This window comes from Puccinia triticina, chromosome 18A (assembly GCF_026914185.1).
Source record: "Puccinia triticina chromosome 18A, complete sequence".
NCBI classification, from domain to species: domain Eukaryota; kingdom Fungi; phylum Basidiomycota; class Pucciniomycetes; order Pucciniales; family Pucciniaceae; genus Puccinia; species Puccinia triticina.
In genome coordinates, this window is record NC_070575.1 from 1,486,949 (window position 1) to 1,506,007 (window position 19,059).

Below are 19,059 nucleotides of genomic sequence, written 5' to 3' on the forward strand. Positions count from 1 at the left end.
GATTCCTCTCAACGGATATTCTGTAAAGCATTTGTGATTGTCTTTTGGTTGCAAGTGTTTGGTCATCAGATGTTCAAAGCTGCAGGAGAATTTGTGCTGGCTTGAGATTTGCCTTTGAGAGCTTCCAGATATCATTGACTTGTTCCAGCAAGAGTTGCCTGTCAGTAATGTGGGAATTAGGGACGGGTCTCCCGCAAGCAGGACGGTGCTTGCAGGGTGGAGGGGCTTGTGTTATGTTCAATACATATTGTGTTTTGAGAAAAGCTTGGACAATTTTCCAAAACTATGTAGTTCTGTAGAGGAAAGTTAAGCTACACTTTTGGGATCTATGAGGCACTGGTAGCTGGATATGTATGAGTAGAATGGAGGACTTCCCGTCAATCTGGGAACTCAGATTTTTCCAGATTTTGCGGGGAAATTTCCCTGCAAAATCTGGGAAAATCTGGGTTTCCAGATTGGCAGGAAGTCCTCCAATCTGTGGGTGAACCCCATCTCTGGCATACATCAAGTGAAGTTGGTGTTTTTGTGATGGAGGGATTACCCAAATGTCCAAGAATTAAATAGATATTCAAAAACACAATACTAGGACAGTTCACGTAGGGCCAAAATCAGCAAGACCAAAATAAAGTTTATCCCACGGTCCCAGCCAATTTGGCTGGGAAGGCTTGCTGATTTATAACATCAGCAGGGTTAAAAAATCCCTACGTGAACCCAAACTTAACACAAGTCCCTCCCTGTGCTTGGGGGGTGCAAGCACCCTCCCACTTGCGGGAGGGACTTGTGCCTAATGTCCAACATTTGGCCTGAGGCTGCCCAGCCAAATGGCCAAAAAATCCTTCTAATCCACATATCACCGCATACCCCTCGGATTTCTTCACAGCCTCCAGTACCATTAGAATCAGCTCCTTGTTGTACATGTTACCATGTATCCCATCAAAGTTGTATCCTCATCCCTTGGAAGTAAATGTGATGTAAAAAAACTGCCTTGGGAGGTCTGGTGAGCCAAAATTGTGAGAACCTGTCCAATCTTGACCAGCGAGTGGCCCAATGGGTCCATCACATTGCTCAGAAACAGCCCTGGCAAGAATGGCTGCTGAGCAGCCAATTTTTGTTGAGAATACTTGAAAAAATATGTACAAGATAGCTGAGATCAAGGGCTACAACATGGTCAGCTGGGATTTGGAGTAAAACTGTAGAGCTAATCATAAAATAAATGTAAATACAAAATTGCTCATTTTCTTCAAAAAACCTTGTCAGCCTCAGGCCAAGAATCCGACTTGAGTCCTAAGCCTTTCCTTCGGAGACGCTTCGCGCCTCCTCGGAGAGGCTTAGTCAAGCTCGACGTGAACCGTCCTAGTAGATGGTAACCTGATGCGGTTTGATGATCATGAAGCTGCTGCGCATCACCTAACATCACGTTATGTCCGCATTCATATCCATGCTTATTCACACGTCTCTTCAAAAGTTCAAGTTTATGTAACCCGAGTCCTGAAAGTTGAATTGCACGTCCGGGCGAAATTGACAATTCACAGCTCATTGAATGAGCTGCGAGGACGAATCGGCTGTGATAGCCAGCTATCCCACCTTCGGTCGGAGCTGAAGAGTTTGTTGTGCCGTGTGTAATATCATCGGTCGAGACCGGCGGAGACTTGGCCCGAATTTGAAAATGTGCACTCTTTCACCAGTCTTGAATTGCCTGTCTGGGCCTGCCTCCACAGCTCAAGTTCAAAAGTTTATGTACGGGGCCCGGGCTTGCTTGACGTGACTTGTTTTCGCACTTGGCACTCACCATACGCAAACCTCCTTGACCTTCAAGTTTCGAAGCCTTCTTTAAATCCTCTACAACTTCCTCAGGTTCATGAGATCTATTGCACTTGATGCTGGATCGAATGGCCACCAAGATTAAAGCCTCCCGTTCACTGAAGGTCTCGCCCTCCCAAGTCCAATTCACAGTCTCTGCTGCTCATTGCGAGGACCCCTTCGCCCGTGACGGTGATATTTCTGCGCCATTCGGATCACCGCCGGCCCTGGTAATCCGAGCAAATTCAGACTATCAATCCAAACAGGCCGGCCAGCTATCCTTCCGAGTTGGCGAGTTCTTTCACGTGTCAGATGTCTTTACAGACATCGAGGGCATCGCCTGGTTCCAAGCCGAAAACCCATTGAAATCTGTACAGGGCATTGTCCCAGCGACCTATTTCCAAAAGTACGCCCCTAGCAGGCCAAGCAATCTACACCCGATAGAAAAAGGCCCTAACCACCGGGGGAAGTCACAACTTCTCCAAGTCTTTTCTAAAGGGAAAGCCCCTATTCCTTTGACTCTACCAGCTGCACCCCTGAGGGACCTAGGCTCAGCTAGCTCTGAGTCTTCTCGAACTGCTGAGCGAAAGCCCACTAATGTCAGGTATCAGTCACTTTTTGGAACGGTGAGTCTCGTGTTTCTTGAATCACGTCACTTTGAAAACATCGATCAATTTACAAGCCATACATTTACTCCATTCTAGATGAAGTACACATTTGTAGCTGAGCGACCAGATGAACTGAGTGCCCGCTACGGAGAACCCGTTATTATTATTGCTCATAGCGCTCAAGAGTGGTTCGTGGTGAAACCTATCGGTCGTTTGGGTGGACGTAAGTATGCCGTCAGTTGTAGACTCGAGTTGCTTGTCAGTCCAGTTTCCTAAACAAACATTCCCCTTTGTACAGCCGGCTTCATACCAGTGTCGTATATCGAACTCCAAGAGATCCGAACCTGTCGGGTACTTTCGTCTGAACAAGGTCGAGATTTGATTCGTGGATCAGTCATTCCCACTGTAGAGGAATGGAAGGCACGCGTGGCCCAATACAAGGCTTGCAGCATCATCCTTGGTGCGATCGGAACAGGGAACTCGCCGATCCTCAGTACCTCTCCGCAAGAACTAACCAGCCCTCTTGGTCCACATCGGATCATGGAAAATTTTACCGCGGCATTGGATGAACAAGGCTCAGGACAGCACACTACGGCTCAGGATGACCCAGATCCACGCGTAATAGATTGGCGAGAACGGCAGGCAACGTTTATTCAATGCGCTCAAGATGATGGTGGCCTCTCGCTCGTGGAAGAGGACGATGAAGAGGATCTCACGTCTCAGGCCCGCGTCAGGAAGCGATACGGAATCCTGGAGAAAATCAACGTGACATCATTTCACCGTGAGCAGGGCCAGTTCTGGTACCAGGTTCACGCTCACTTCCAAAGCACCGACGTCGGCCGAAGGCGGCAAGCTTTGGTCCTTTATCGACTGGAAACTCACATAGAGGCGCTTGAAATTGACCTCGAGTCCGAGTTTCCAAGTACGAATCAGACCCTACCCAAACTAACCCCTTCACCACCTCCAGCCGATGAAATGGCTTGCGCCCGTCGCATGGAGCAATTGAGAGATTACTTTGACGATATTTCCGCATCGTCCGAGTCGCTTCGCACTTCTGAGGCTCTGTGCGAATTTCTGAACTTCAGACAGGGCGATATGGAGTTGGACGATTCTGAGGGAGAATCTGAGAGACTATTGATCAAACCGACTTCGTCCCCCTCGCAGCTCAAGCCGCCTGTCCTACAGCTTCCACCTGAAGCCACCGATCCGTTTTCAACCACTGAGACTTTGCGTCAAGCCCTTATGAACTCGCAAAAGATTGAATTGAGCGACGATGTTCGCAGCTGGATGACCAGTTGCGAAGCCGCCAGCCCCAACGGGTTCGATTTCTCCGTTGAAGAACCGAGCTATTCAACTCGGCCTTCATCAATTAGCCGTAGTCCTTCTCCATCCCTGATCACAAAATCACATGATTCTTCCTCTAAGCCCCATGCGTCGGATTATCCTACCTCCTCTCACGATTCTACGATCGGAACGTAGAATAAGGAGCTGGCTTACGACTGGCCTCCTCCAACCAATATATAACTTTGGGCCAATCCGAGATCCGAGTAACTCGGGCAAGTTATTATGGCTCTGAAATACAAGGTCGAGCCCACCGACAAAATGCATCACCATATAATACCCATCAACAGCAATCGATGGGAAGGAAATCAATTGAATCTCTTAGTCTCTTTCCGAGTTGGGTCAAGCTACCGAGCAGGCCGACTCAACATCCTCTTCATCCAAAACTTGGCCCAGCTGCGGTGCAGAACGCTTCACAAACATTTCCATAACTTCGAACAATTTTCTTTTCCAGGTGTACCTTTCATTCTAATCTGTTCATAGCCAAAATCTAGCTGCCCTCTCGTCATTTTTTTTGCATTTCCTGTCTGTCCTTTCCGATGTTTCAATTCAAAACACCAAGATGTCTTGATCAATTTGCTCTTCAGCGGACAACAAACCAAATTTTCTGATCTTTGTAGTAGTTTCAATCCCGTATGTCATAATCCCGTCTTGCGCATATCTAATTGATCATCATAATGTACTCGCTTGAACCAAATGTTTATCTCATTTTTTCCACCAAAATGTTTCTTGGCCCGGTTCATTGAGCTGATGATAGCATTTCTGTCATCGATACTTCATATTTGTGAAATTTTACAAGTCCAAGTTGATAAGGTTTCTGATGTGTTGCCTGGAAACAAGGGTGTACGCTACAAAAAGCGCCCTTTTAGCGTAGCGCAGCGGGGGGCCGCTGCGCGTCCAGCCCAAAAAGCGGTAGCGCAGCGTTTCCCTCGCCGCAGAAAGTAGCGGGTCCCCTCTCTCCCTCCAACCCAAAAAGCGGTAGCGCAGCGGGCGGGGCCGCTACTTTCAGCGCAGCGCAGCGATCTAAAAAACGCTACGCTACGCTTTTTGTAGCGTAGCTGCTACACCCTAGCTGGAAACAATGTCTTCGGAAATATCGCACTTATGATGTCTAATCGGTTGTGAACGACCTCCAAGCATCAGGCGGCGAAACTCCAGGAGGACTGGGTTGAAGTCAAAACAACCGGCTCTCGCCGCGCCGCCCTGAGGATCGAGGGAAATACCGCTACGCTGACCGTTGCGCAGCGTAGCGCTCATCCGCTTGTTTATACGGTACATGTGGAATATTAGCGAGCAGGTTCGCTTAGATGTGCCAAGGCAAAAGCATAGCGAGCGGGTCCGCGTTTCTGCGGACAGTGTAGAAGACAGCATCAATGCTCCATCACTAGATTAATGGAAAAGTAGACACCCCGTGAAGCTGGCAACATCCTGAGTATCAATTTTTAACATTCAATCTGAAAAATTGCCGCACTGTAACTAGCATTATCATGCACAATATTTATCTTCAGGAGGCTTCATTTGTTTACAGAGTCCATATAAATCTGATAGCTTGTTGCTGGCCGACTATGATTTTCAAGCAATGATTTGTAAACCTATCCACATTCGCAATCGAGAAACGCAGACCGGAAAGATTATTGGGATATGAAGGTCAATGCGTCAATGTTAGAGAGGTAAAACTCGATAGCTTCGGAGCGAAAGTCGTCGGGCGCAACCCCATCTGCGCCGTTTTTATCAATGACCAAATTTCTGGCGCCTTTATCATAAGTAGGCCACTCAGAAAGTCCAGAATAGTTCGGATCCAAGTTGTTTGCAAAAGCGATCCAGCGGGTCTGGTACTCCTTTTGCTGTCCACCTGGTATCAATCCAAATAGTGCCGGCAGGTCTGACGCATGGAATGCTCCTGTGATAGACAAACCATAGAACAAGTCAGTTTACCAACAGAATGGTAGCAGTATATTGAAGTCAATTAACCAATGAAAGGGTCATGCCGCATTGCTTGATCAAGATAGCTCCAAGTGGGCATGAATGAGGATGTCAATCGGAGAAATAGACGCCGTGGGCCCTAATATAATACCAACAATTCCAAAAGCAAATCTTCTTGCATTAGAGCCAAATTTCGTTGGATCTAAACTATAATCTCGCGGGCGGCTCACTTGGAAGCCTACATCGCCGAGTATTGCCGAATATTGTTTATAGACCGGCGTGAGAGCATACTTGTCCCCTGAGGCAAAAGGTGAGCCTAATTTGGGGTCGGAAGGCCACACTTCGAGTATCTTGGCAATAAGCTCGGGTGTTGGATCGCGAAACTTCTTGGAGATGACTAATTCGAATGAAATCAATCGGTTGGAAGAATTACTAACGATTGAGAGGTTGAGGAACACTTACAGCTCCTGAGATCCTCTTCGGTGCGCAGAGGAAGGGTTCCCAGTGCCAAAACCGTGCCTTCATCCAGGACATCTCCGGTGATAACGGGGACTTTGGCAACTGCGAGTTTTTGAATTCAATGATTAAGTCAGAGGTTAAAAAAGCGGAGCTACAAAATAGACAAACATTCTCCTGCTTTGAGAGCATTTTGGATAGATCCCGTGACAAATTCACCGTCAACTACAGGTGAAAACGTCAGAGGGAAAGCGCCGAAGGAAAACGTTCCTGGAAACATTTCCACAGCCTTGCTATGTTACCCCATAACTGAAAGGGTTAGAATTATTTCATCCGTTTGCTTGCAAAAACCCATGAGTCTTACAGAAGTTTTTTGAAAGGCGCCTCTCTTAGACAGTCCAGTTTATCAGATGCAGTTTCGCACTGGACAAACTTAGCAATGTGGTCGAAAGCTTGTTGGCCTGCGCCATCAGATAGCTCTGAAATAGGCCCAACCCGGAACCTGTGATCAAATAAACTTCCCCAACTACTAATACTATAAAAATCACTCACTGCCAATCGGAATCGCAGTTCCACTGTGGCATATAGCGGCACGGAAAAGATTGTTGTGCTGACCCCTGTGAGCCATCAGATGATGTGATACCGAAATGGCGCCAGCTATCAAGCCAAAGGAAACGAAATGTGGTAAACAGTTCAGTTGTTGGATACCTGTTTGAAGAAAATTTCTCAAAAGGGTGCAGACATGATTCTCCATAGATGGTCACTTTATCTGGATCCCCACCAAATTGAGAGATGTAAGTCTGTTTTACATAAAAGATAAAGCTCGGGAATCTCAGAACCTCATACACAATCAACAGAGAGCTAAAAACCCGGGAATAGACAACTGACTTTGATCCATTCCATAGTCAATCGTTGATCTTTCAATCCCAGGTTACTAACGCCCGCTTCAGCAACTTCTTTCCCGCCCAAGAATCCAAAGGCCTCATGGAAGTGATCATATTATAAGCGCAAACAAGAAATCGAATTAACCTTCGCCCAAACTTGACCGTACTTACATTCAATCTATGGTTTGCGGTGACATGTATGATCGGAAGGCCCATATCCATACTTTTCTTGACCAGAAATTTGGGAGTTAGCTGCCAGCTTACCCCATAATTGAAGCCACCAGGGACTAGCACCGGAAAATTAGCTACATAGATTGCGCAGCGGAGAAAACAATGGAGACGTACAAATGAAAAACATCACCGGGAGACGAGAGGAGTTGGTTGTACCTGCTGGTCTAGTGATCTGTGAAAGAGAACAAAAGGCAAAAACAAAATCCTCACGATCAGGAATGGATTACATTCCAAAAAACTGTTGGTCTCACGTCAAGCGTCAAGCAATCCTCTTGACCAGGGCCAAACGCTTTTATGTGTCCAAGAGGATTCAATTTTTTCCCGTTGAGCCAACTCTGGTAGGGCTCACTGGAAGTGTTTCCGCCGAACGTTTGCTGAGGACAGGCAGGTGCGCGTTCCTTTTTTTCGAATTCGGAACCCAACATGAATAGATAGAAGAAATAATAAGTATGCAGAATAAGCGCTTTCCAGAGATGTTTAGGCAATAAATTACGGTAGCGTCTCGATTGAAGTAAGTCTTAGTTGGTTTAATCGGATTTGCAAACCGCAACTCCCCCACAGGTGGCTCGGCCTTTGGCATAGATGTCAAGGAAATCGGTTAGTTTTTAGGACTTCATCAGAACGACTGCATGTCACAATATCACAGCATGAGAATGCGATTTTGTAGAACACGATACGATTACGAACAAAAGGGATTCCATAGAAGCGCTCGAGTCCAAGGATGGGTTGTGTTTTACCGATAAAGGAGCCGTAATCCAGTTCAACCTTGACATCTAATGGAGAAACAAAGTTCAAATACTGGCTGTTGGAAGTTGGGTGGGTTGCGACTTACGCGGGGCAATTGTGTTGAAGGAAAACTGCAGACCCACAGCCAGGAGAAGGCTCGCGATAATAAGAAACGCCAGGCCCTTTCCCCAGTGTTGAAACATCTTGCTGCCTAGTCCTAGCTTGTGGCGGAAAACGAGGAAAATCTATGAGGATGGAAATAGAAACGACCTTTTTCACGTTGGACAACCGCAGCAATTTGTCAAATATTTCAGTGACAAGAGTCTTTCTTCTTCCCTATTCTCCTCTAGTTATTTTCTACAATGAGCTTACCAAGTTGGATATAGCCGAGTTGAGAAAATCGGCGAAACCAGTCAATCAAGATGAGACAGACTGATTCTAAAATCCATGAAGTACGGATATAAAAAAATTGGCAAGTTCAGCTCAAGTTCATCGCACAGATGATCGGCGGCTCAGTAATGAAAGAGGGGCAAGCATATCAAGGCTTTTTCGAATTATTGGTAACAGTGAACTCAATCCCTCAAGATATCGGGAGCACTTCTCGTCGAACCTTGAATATTCGATACGATCAACCACCATTTGACTCCGACAGGGGCAAAAAGACCCAAAGAATAGTAAATATCTTGAACCGTGAAAGTGCTGTGGAGAAAAAAAGGGGGTGAAGTGTAGAGACGATTGCTATATATATGCGGGTATAGCGCCTGAGTCTAAAGGAGGATGCAAGAGCGGGGCGCCGGCAGAGTGAAGGACGGACACGCACCAATATGGAATCATGCGTACGAAGTGAGAGGGACAAATCTCACTGGAGGCATTCATCCACTGGCGCTTCCTGGAGCGGCCTCAACGAGAGGTTCAAGCTTGAAACGGAGGTAAAACAAAAACAGGCATTTACCTGAAGCTGGGAAAGATGGGCCGGACTAGCTGAAGAGGCTGAGTTAAAAGTTGATGCTGATGGACGAGTAGATATTTGGTCACGGGTGGACTCCAAGATCCTCATCCACTGGCTTGCACTTGACTATGCTTACCAACAGGCGAAAAAGTAACAAGTCAGATCACAGGAAACCGGAAAGAATAGATCGTTTTAAAGAAAGCGATCGGAGTCTTCGTTTCAGTCGGATTTTTATTTCGATGATGTCATGCCCCAGAAGAAATGCAGAGGGGCGCGTGATTTCAGCAAGCGGGCGGAGGTGTGTAGACAACCGTTTTTTCTGGCCGCTGTTCCAATCGTGAACAACGGCACCATGATTAAGGTCAACGAATCAAGAATGGCTTGGAAACCGTAGGGCCGATTGATTTACCCATTGCATCGGTCTGGCTTTGAGGCATATACCACGAAATAACAGCGCGGGAAAAGTGGTGAGGAGGGAATGTTACATACTGGCTATATAGTTCTGCCGAACCCCACCTCAAGGACTTCTAGACGAGTTCCAGCTGCCAATGTGTACTCAAGAGGACAACGCAAGGAGCGGTGGAGTAGTCTCCAATCTTACTGGTTTGGAAAGGCACGATTCCCGGTGAAGCTGAGGACACCGCATGAATCGGCCCTTGAATCCAATTTTCTCTCAGGGTGAACGCGCTTCTTGGCTTTCGTTGCAAGAAGCAAAAAAGTGGCGAAATATAGGTCGCCAATCGATTGGAAAAGTCAGATTGCAGGTGGAAATCAGTCTGCTGATGAGAATATTTATCGTGAGGCCGAGAGTCTTGCTGATTGTTTGCGCTTGACTGAAGAGTCTTGTGAGATGACCATCGAACTGGAGTCGTTTGACCGGCTTGCCCTTGATCGACTCCGGAATCAGTGGCCACCAAAGTTTGTGAGGGATGAAGAACTCCCGAGATTGTCTGTGCGGTGCGATGCGGCCTGCGTTGAGTGAAATGATCCCATGGGGGATGAGGAGGCAGGAAATGATGCATACAAGAAGCTTCCACGATCTGATTGACTGAAGAAGACGAACTCTGGAAGAGATCTCCCTCACCTTACCGCCGCCACCGTCTACAGCTTCCTAACTCATCGTAGGCCCCAGCATATTTTTCTGTCGGTGTAAGAGACCAGCCGCTATACTCCAGTGGACACCCAAGGCTTTAATCTTGATAGGCGATAGGAAAAGGGGCCGGAGTAGACCGATCCATGGCCAAGTTCCTTTCCCCCAGTTCTCAGGAGGCCGATGGGAGTTTCTCTCCAGCACACTTGAGCCACCGATCGATACTATTACGGCAATTGAACAGTCTGCCCGTCTTCGCATGGTCAGGACAGAAGGCTTTCGCTGAGCGCTGAGAAGCTCATATTAGCTTTTTTGGGCTCTTCCTTAACTAATAAAAGCTGCTTCTGCTCGAAATTAATGAACACTCACAATAATCTCGGCATCCACAGGTTTGGCCAAGACCCCTAATGTTCTTGCCTGACCAGGTCACCTGATTGAATCAGCACTCCTCACCTTCATCGTTCAGGATATATAAATTTGCTGTAAGTTTCCCTGAATTCCAGCCTCGCATTCCCTTCCCAATAAACATTTTCTTCTACGCACCATCTTACCGAAGATGCTCACGATGATTCCAGCGAGTTCCCTGGTCATCCTCTTAACAGTCATTATCAATCACCAAGCTCAAGGTTCTTCCCAACCCCCGAAGAAACCTGACTCGATAAGCTCAGGCTCGGGTGCTCTTACTGACAATGACGTTTCGGGTACTTATTTTGGCTGGTCTACTTGGAGCTTACAAGCTTACAAAGGCAAGGTTTGCTTGTTTCTGTCTTGGCTACTCCATTTGATATCACTATTGGAGTGCCTTTGAAGCTGATGCTGAACATGAAAGGGCTATGGATACGACTGGCTAACAGAAACCAATATCAAAGCCCACGCCGATATATTGTCTAAGGAGTTTTCTCAATTGGGGTGAATTGCAGATTTGGTTTTGATCTATTTTTTCTCTGGTTTTGGAATAAGACACATCTTATTTTCTTGGTGCCCATTTTAGTTACACTCGAGTGAACTTGGACTCTGGCTGGCAAGTTGAGTAAAAATTAAAGTCTCTCTTAGGTTCCTTCGATCATTTTTCCCTTTCTACCTTTTTCAATGAGAATAGCCCCGAGGCGCATCCATCCGTTGGGCCAAATTTTATTTTTCTCGCAAGATGTGAAAATGATTCTTCCTTGATGGTTATGATTATATTTTGATACTCAATGGACAATATTCAAGCTGATTCTTTTTCTTTGTTGCAGGATGCTCAACTCGATGAATTCGGGAGAACCGTATTGAACCACACCACGTTTCCAAGCGGAATCGGTAATTTATCGGCATATCTAGCCCAGAAGCAGCTCAAGTTGGGACTTTACTACCTGCCCGGGATTGATGCTAGAGCCGTCAAGAACAAAGTGAAAAAAAAAAACTTCTCTCATAAGCGCCCATAAAAAATAGAAACCTACTAAATGATACACATCAGGGGATCAATTTTCTGAGCGAGCATTGTTCTTTTCCTTCCCCTGCCATATATAGTCCCCAGTGATGGCTACGAAATATACCGCGGATCAAATCATACAATGTCCTGATAAAGAAGCTTTAGGATGCAATCGAACTATCGCCAATGCCTTCAACGCTGGCTTGGCATTGAATTATAGTCATCCGGGCGCCCAAATGTACATCAATAGCGTGGTCGATGGCCTCTACAGATGGGGCGTCAGCTTTGTGAAACTGGACGGAATCGTGCCTGGCTCCTCAGTCGACCCACCCGAATGGTGGAAATACAACGCGACAGCCGACCTGATGGCCTGGAGGAAGGCAATCAATGATTTGTACGAGCAAAAATGGCAGAAACAAGGCCGAGAACGGATTTGGTTGGGGGCTAGTTGGAAAATCCCAACCAGTGCCGGTTCCACCATGGAAAAATACGTGAACAGCTTCAGAATTGAACAAGATATCGAGGCGTATAGCGAAACACAGATGACGACTTTTGACAGGGTCATCAGGAATGCCAAAACAGCCGCACTCTGGTCTTCTGCCGACGCGAATCGTAAATGGAAGGGGGCGAGGGACCTTGATTCGATCCTAATAAGTGACATAACGTTGGCAGAGTCTAGGACTATGGTCACCCTCTGGGCACTCTTTGTACTGCCCCATTTAGAGCTAGTGGAGTCTGAGATACTTGTTTAGATGGTGGTTTCTGATTGTCGGCTGTTTACTTCTACTCGTGTAGGGCTCGGTATTCTATTTGGGTGATGATCTAACGAAATTGCCGGAATCTAGAAAGGCCTTGGTCAAGAACCCCGAAGTGCTCAAGCTCGCAAGCATAGCATCAGCAAATCCAGCAAGATTAGATGGATTTGATCCCAGCCTTTCGCACCCTCACCCGCAAACAGCTGTTTTACAATCAGTGAACCAGCTTGGATCCAACTTTGCCCCAGAAGTTCAAGAAGAGTCTGCTCAGGAATGTGAAGAACTCGCCGAAAAACGGCGGATCGTAGTCGAGTACGGCACACATCAAAAAGTCGATAACTTGGATAGCTTCTACAAGTCTTGCTTGAAAGCTCGAAAAGGCGAGAAATTCATTAGCCTCCAAGCGATGTCGCTCACTGAGGGTGTAAAACATGATCCATGGAGTCTCCAGTATTGGGTATTGGAACAGGATCAAGGCGAGATCTATGTGGCAGTTGTGAATGCTGGTCGACAAAAACGTACTGATAGTGAGTTGAAAAACTACAGTCCCTTATAATCTTTGGCAAGACATTTGATTGCTGATTCGCCGGGAAATCAATTACATTAGGGCCGGCCAAAGTAGAGATCAGTTTAAGCAAGCTCAAAACCCTTCAGAATAGCCCTAGAATCAAGCAAATTTCTGGAATGCAGTACACAGTGCGAGACTTATGGAAAAATAAAGACATGAGAAGCGTCTCTTTCCAAGACAAAATTGATTCTACTCTAGAGACTCATGGCTCAATCTTGTTGAATTTTAGCCCGATCCATCCTGCTATCTCAAGCTCATAAAAACCCTTCAGAGGGAATTAAACTCTTTAAATAATACAGCCGTCTTAATTTCAGTTCTTTTTTGCGATGTTTTGTTTATGCAAAATATGATCGTCAAAACTTATTTAATCATCTCTTTTTTTTGGTTGTATGTAGATTGTTGCTCTTTCCTAGCCATTCTTGCTCTATTGCATGTCAGCATGCTAGGAAATTCGCACATGAATACCCAGTTTTTCTCAAACATTTCTCAGTGTGTTGCCTTCTTTTCAGCCTTCTACATCTGGGTGTAAACGGGTCGGGTTCGGGCCCAAAAACAGTGCCCAAACCCTACCCTATATTGATTTCCGATCGGGACTGCCCGAACCCGAACCGGTACAAACGCCTGCCGGGGGGCGCGGCGCGAAGCGCCTCGCACAAAGTGCGACCCAAGCAAGCTTTAAACCCGAACTTAAATAAGTCCCTACTCCGTTGCGGGCCGTGCAGCGTTTGGCTGGTCGCGAAGCGACCCCGACCGGAGGGAGGGACTTATATATTAAAACCCCTTTCTCGCGTGAGACGATTCCACGGTTTGGCTGGGAGCGGCCTTGTTTCCATCGCCACACCTTCAATACCTCCGAGTTTCTTTCTAGGTTCTAGCACCTAATAGATCTACATAACATTGATTTTTCTATATATTTTTTACCGCAAAATCTTGTTTGCATCCATGGAATTTTTTTTATTGAAATTCAAGATTTTCAACTTTGGTACTCGAGGCCCATATGACAAGGACCGAGCGCAATCACACTACAAAGATATTTATGCTTAACAGGGACCTCGGTAATGAAACTACCAAGGAGTGTTTCGTTAATTATTCTTAGTCATCATTATCATGTGATGTTGTTAATTATAATCCTTCCGCTTAATTAAATGGAAGGATTTACTTGAATTTCTTGTTTTCCGTTTTCAAAAATCAAGGAGGGGGAAAACAACAATAAAAAAAATACTGAAAAATCACAAGCATGGTAAACATTGAAAAAAACAAGATAACAAAAAATTGTGATGAGTAACATGGAAGGGAGGAAAGGAAGTATCAAAAGTGACCTCGATATCACGCTCGGCTCACGCGAGCTTTGTTTTTTAGTGTATAAGCCTCTCTGGTGAGACTGGGCTGCCGCCCAGACCCGCTCACCACAAGTGGCTTAGTTAAGCTCACTTTAAACCTAACCCCAAACAAGATACATCCACGCCAGGGGTACACCCGGGGAGTCCTTCCACGAGGATAACCCGTGGAATCCACGAGGAGTCCACGTGGTAGCTGCGCGCGAGGTCGGACCAGCGGCTGTTGGTCCACACGTTCACGGGGTCTCCACCAAGTGGATCACGGGGGCACCTTGTGATGGCCCCGAGGATTCCACGGATACTTACAGATGTGTACCCGTGGAATCCACGTGGCCACGTAGGTGGGCCAGTGAAAAATTCAGCAGAAGCGCACCTTGTTCAAAAGTATTGAACATGGGACTCAAACCCACAACCAGGCTGGGAGCTTGTAGTGGCAGTGCCATACAACTCACACTACGGGCAAATAGGTGTTGTTGCAACCCGCAGCGTCACCTGACGTTGCATCTGGGGTCGCGGCCGCAGTGACTGCGCCTACTTGCGCAGTCACGCGGGCTTGCAACGACAGGGTGACGCTTCATCGGGCAGCAACAGCTACATGCCTGTAGTGTCAACTATTTCACATTGTAACAATTGGCTGCTTTACACAATATCAACCCGCCAAACGATGGTTTGCGATTGGGTTTGCGATAGGTTTTTTTGTTAAGTTTTTTTTAATTTTTTTTTCCCTCTATTCAGAATGAAGTTTTGTTGGACTTTCAAAACCTCAGGACCAGCCTGAGGTGGTCTTGGCTGGAAGTAAAAAAAAAGAAAAAGCCGTGGAACCAACGTGAGCAATGAGCTGATGTGGTTTCCACACGTGCCAGGAAGGCACATTGTGGAACCGACGGGGAAAAGTGTGAAGCCCATCGGTTCCACGTGGAAAAAAAGCGTTTTGTGGAACTGACAAGCTTGCCGAGGGGTTACCAAGCCGATCCTCGTTGGTCCCACGGATTTCCCTCCTCTCGTCGGTTCCACAAACGGGCGGGGCAGGAAGTACCCCCGCCATGTACTTCTTGCCGCGGGGCCGTGTGGATCCAACGGGTTGCATCAAATTTGGGAAACCCACGTGGAATTCAGGAATTGTGGGCACCCCGTCAGAAAAGGACCAAGGTGTGGATTCCACATCCATCCAATGGGAAAAATGCATGGATCCCACGCCAGGTCATGGACTCCCGGTGGAGTCCATGCGCGCACAGATCTGTGATTGTGGAAACCACACTTTCACTTATTTGCTATGTGCTTTCCACGGCTGCTCTGATTGGGCAGGATCAAACATGCTTGTATGCAGTCATGACTGTTGATTGCTGGTCTCATCATGCCCGGCCCAGTTAGGTTTTCTTCTTCATATCCATCCAAAAGGCCAAGGTCCTCAATTCGCCTCCCGTCATCATAATGCAAGCTCCTTGAAGCCTGCCCTCCCCTCCTCCAAACTCCCTCCAAACTCCTCCAAACTCCCTCCAAACTCCCTCCGAACTTTGTATGTCCAGTCTCTGCTCAACTCCTCCATGCCTGATCAGAAAAAAACTGCCGAGCCCGCCTCCCAAATTCAACACCCTCCTCTCAACCCGCTGCGAGCCCTATTTGACCTTCCTCGACCACCTCCTGACTATCTTGCACTTTTTTTCACAAGGTACATAATCTTTTTTTCTTGCGTGAATCAACTCAATCACACCTGTCCATGTTGAGCTGACGCCCCCAATTTCTGTACCAAAAATGCAGCAAGAATGAACGTACCGTGCAAGATTCTGCTTTTATGTCTGCTTGGCCTTATCAGCATGGACGTAGGTTTGGCAAGCATAATCAGACAATCGGGAAACTACCCGGGCTTGATTTGCACGGTCACCTTGAAGAACAACCACGGGCACAACACCGGCCCACAGTTCTCCTGGATGCTCTGCAAGAGGAAGACTGCCGTGGCAAAGGATGTTCCTCCCTTGATCACATCTCGATCCGTCCAACATTGCAATCCTTCATCTCACCCCCCCCCTCTCCTAGTTTTTTTTTCCTCTTTTTTTCTAGTTGTAAAATGGCGTTTTTTGCTATTCTCATCTGTTTTTTTTTTCATGATAATGCAGCATCTGCTACCCTGTGGGTGGCAGCTTTCAGTTCAGCTACATAGTATCAGTTGATCCAAGATCGTCGGGGAGTGACTCAATGCTCCAGTCAGAAGCCGGGCCAGCCACGGCCCGTCTAGTGTTGTTTGTAAGACAAGGAGAGCTCGCCGCCTCCATGGAATGCCCGTGGCTTGCGTGGAATCCAAGAGATGATTCCGGCAAGGCCACCCTCACAATTCTTGGTGTGGCCCACGTGGGCATGTGGACTGACAGCCGCTTGTCCGCCCCCTGCAAGGGTCAGCCGTGGAATCCTCGTCAATTCCGAGTCAGTCCCGCGTGGAGGTACTCCCCGGGTGTAGGATTTTAAAGAGAAATGAGTGGGTACACACCGGGGGTACTTCCTGGCAAGCAAGTTCGTGGATGCAACGGGCGACGCCAGCTTTGTGAAACCCACATGGATTTCACTGTGCCCGCCATTGGTATCACCAACCCGTTGAAAATGGGTGGAGAAAACGGGATACCCAGTCGTCTCCACCCTCCCGGGGTCTCCTCGTGATGGATGAACTCACGGTGGAGCCGACAAAACCACAAAATGTGTTTGACATGATTCCCATGTTGTTCCCACCAACAAGGATTCCACAGCTGCCCTTGGGCTCCTGGTGGAGCCGACGGGAACCTCTATTTTTGTTCAACGGGATATCCACGACGTTCCCACAGACGAGGATTCCACGGCCATCCCTGGGCTTGTGGTGGAGCCAACAAGAACACTGTTTGACGGGCGGGCCGAACCAACTGTTGATTGTTAATTTGTCAGTCTCATCAAATCACTGCTCCCCTGGTTAGGTTTCCTCACCTCCAGAATTCAATGAAGTCCCACACAAGCGGTCCCTTGCAAGGGCAAAGGCACTTTGCGGACTTAGACAAATCTCAACCCAATCTTTTCATCAAGGATTGCTCAGCCCATCTCCGCCAAACCTTCCCCCACCAAACAAGTCCTCCTGGTACCGCCTCACCCACACCTGGGTTGAGAACATCAACCACTCCTTTCTCTCACTTGCTGCTCTGTTTACTGATGCAAGAACAAAACGGACTCGGAGGGGGTTGCGTCAGCGGATCACTCAAGGATGGGGGTAAGTCCCACTCTCCTCGCACTCGCTCATCTCTCCGCCCCGGCTAACAATGCTTGTTCTGTTGCCCTCAGGATTGCCAACAGCGACTTATTTGGTGAGTCTCTTGTGACAATGCCATCCCAGCTTATCTGGACCTGATTGATGTTTTGGTATGTTTGGCTTGCCTCGGCAACCCTCTTATGACCGTTCAAGGCCCGCAAACACAAACTTGGCGCCAACGGGCAACCGGTGCAGGGGATACCAAAGTCAATGTACGCAAGAATGCACACAGTCTCCTCCTCTCAGTCCTTTCCATTCTGGGATCGCTGAGCCTTTCCGGCGGGTTGCAGGAATCCTGAAGATCAAGGAAAGGATGAAGACGCTCCTGGAGAATGAGGCACTGATCCAGCGTCAAGTGGATCAAACAACCACCTTGACTTGCTAGATTGACACTTGGAGGGCTTACAACGCCACTCCCAAAACTACAAAGCACGGTGAGTTTTTTTACTGTTGCTTGAGCACATTGTGCTGATATTGCTTTAATAACCAGGTACACCCGCCTGATTATTAAAGAGATATCAGCACTGTTTGACGGTACCAAGACCGCAACCGACCTTGCCCGCATCTCTGTTGTCCTCCCCTCTGAGTACAAGGTGCAGCAAGCCTTGCTCCGTAGAGCCGAGGAGCCTACCACCAACGAGGACAACAACAGAGGTGCCACTGACTCATTTTAGCCTTGTTTCCTGATCATTTTTACTGTATTTCCTCCCCCTTTTTCCCTTGTCTGCTGCTTTATTGGTTTGTTTTTGTTTTGTTTTCTATTTTTTTATGTTTTTAATATGGCCATTCATTGTGCAATGCAGCATATGGTACCCGTGGTACCACATTCTGCTATTTCTTGATCCGGAGGATTCAATCTGCTCCGTACCGGCGACCCGAGCCACGCCACAACGGACCACCTGAACCCGTGGAGCCCACCGATGAGCCACGTGGAATCCACGGGTTCAGTCATGGGCCCAACGCTTCGTTTGGGATCACGGTGATTCCTCCGGGAGCCCACACATAAAGTACACGTGGGCCCAACCTTTCTGTTGGTATCACAAGGAGTCCTCGGGGGGCCCACGGAAAGCTGAAAGCACTCGTGGAATCCTTGGGGGCATCACAAGGTGCCCTTGTGATGTGGTTGGTGATGCCCACAAGGGCGCATGGACCAAATGCCGCTGGTCTGACCTTGCGCACCCCTTCACCGTGGGATCCACGTGGATTCGCGGTGGGCCCCACGTGGAGGGACTCCCCGGGTGTAGAATACCTCCATACCGCAAAAATTTATCTACATTTCAAAGCCTTTATTCACTAGTTCTTCAGGATAAAACTCAGATACCACCATGCCAGATCAAATGAACAAGTCTAAAAATTTCTTAATTAATCTGGTATGCTCTTCCTTGAACAAGAGGATATAATCACCAGTTGACAAGATGGATCTACATCCAGATTGAAATTGTCCAAAGCAGTGATGAGTAAATTACACTTTTGGGATTTTCAAAAGCTAAGATGAATAATGAATGTATATCTTTTGTCAAAATCATCGCAATTCCCCCCAAGAGGCCAACTTGCATGCCACAATAGGATGCTACAAGAACAACGGGGTTTGTTTTGAGGAAGTATTTCTTTGGTTTTATTCTTGATTTGTTCTCATAAGTTGGTTTGAATTCCTTCACTCAGGCCAAAGATAATCAGTTTGAAAACTAATTCAAAGTCTCTGGCTTGGAAACAGTCAT

The 19,059-nt window shown here is 47.3% G+C and overlaps 3 protein-coding genes across 3 annotated transcripts; 2 read left to right on the top strand and 1 right to left on the bottom strand.

Annotated features, from left to right (window-relative positions):
* Positions 1 to 1,877: 1,877 nt before the first annotated feature.
* Positions 1,878 to 3,887, top strand: PtA15_18A190 (uncharacterized protein; the record flags this gene model as incomplete). Its single annotated transcript, XM_053164704.1, has 3 exons — positions 1,878 to 2,426; positions 2,505 to 2,631; positions 2,707 to 3,887. The coding sequence occupies 3 exons, from the start codon at positions 1,878 to 1,880 to the stop codon at positions 3,885 to 3,887; spliced, it is 1,857 nt and encodes a 618-aa protein (XP_053028687.1).
* A 1,493-nt stretch (positions 3,888 to 5,380) lies between these two features.
* PtA15_18A191 (uncharacterized protein) lies at positions 5,381 to 8,172 on the bottom strand (the record flags this gene model as incomplete). Its single annotated transcript, XM_053164705.1, has 15 exons — positions 5,381 to 5,649; positions 5,721 to 5,811; positions 5,903 to 6,069; positions 6,135 to 6,233; positions 6,300 to 6,421; positions 6,493 to 6,607; positions 6,681 to 6,785; positions 6,871 to 6,928; positions 7,017 to 7,109; positions 7,184 to 7,299; positions 7,358 to 7,415; positions 7,495 to 7,641; positions 7,737 to 7,814; positions 7,931 to 8,016; positions 8,076 to 8,172. 15 exons carry the CDS (start codon positions 8,170 to 8,172, stop codon positions 5,381 to 5,383), a joined length of 1,701 nt encoding a protein of 566 aa, XP_053028688.1.
* Positions 8,173 to 11,526: 3,354 nt separating this feature from the next.
* PtA15_18A192 (uncharacterized protein) lies at positions 11,527 to 13,002 on the top strand (the record flags this gene model as incomplete). Its single annotated transcript, XM_053164706.1, has 3 exons — positions 11,527 to 12,126; positions 12,215 to 12,701; positions 12,782 to 13,002. The coding sequence occupies 3 exons, from the start codon at positions 11,527 to 11,529 to the stop codon at positions 13,000 to 13,002; spliced, it is 1,308 nt and encodes a 435-aa protein (XP_053028689.1).
* Positions 13,003 to 19,059: the final 6,057 nt, after the last annotated feature.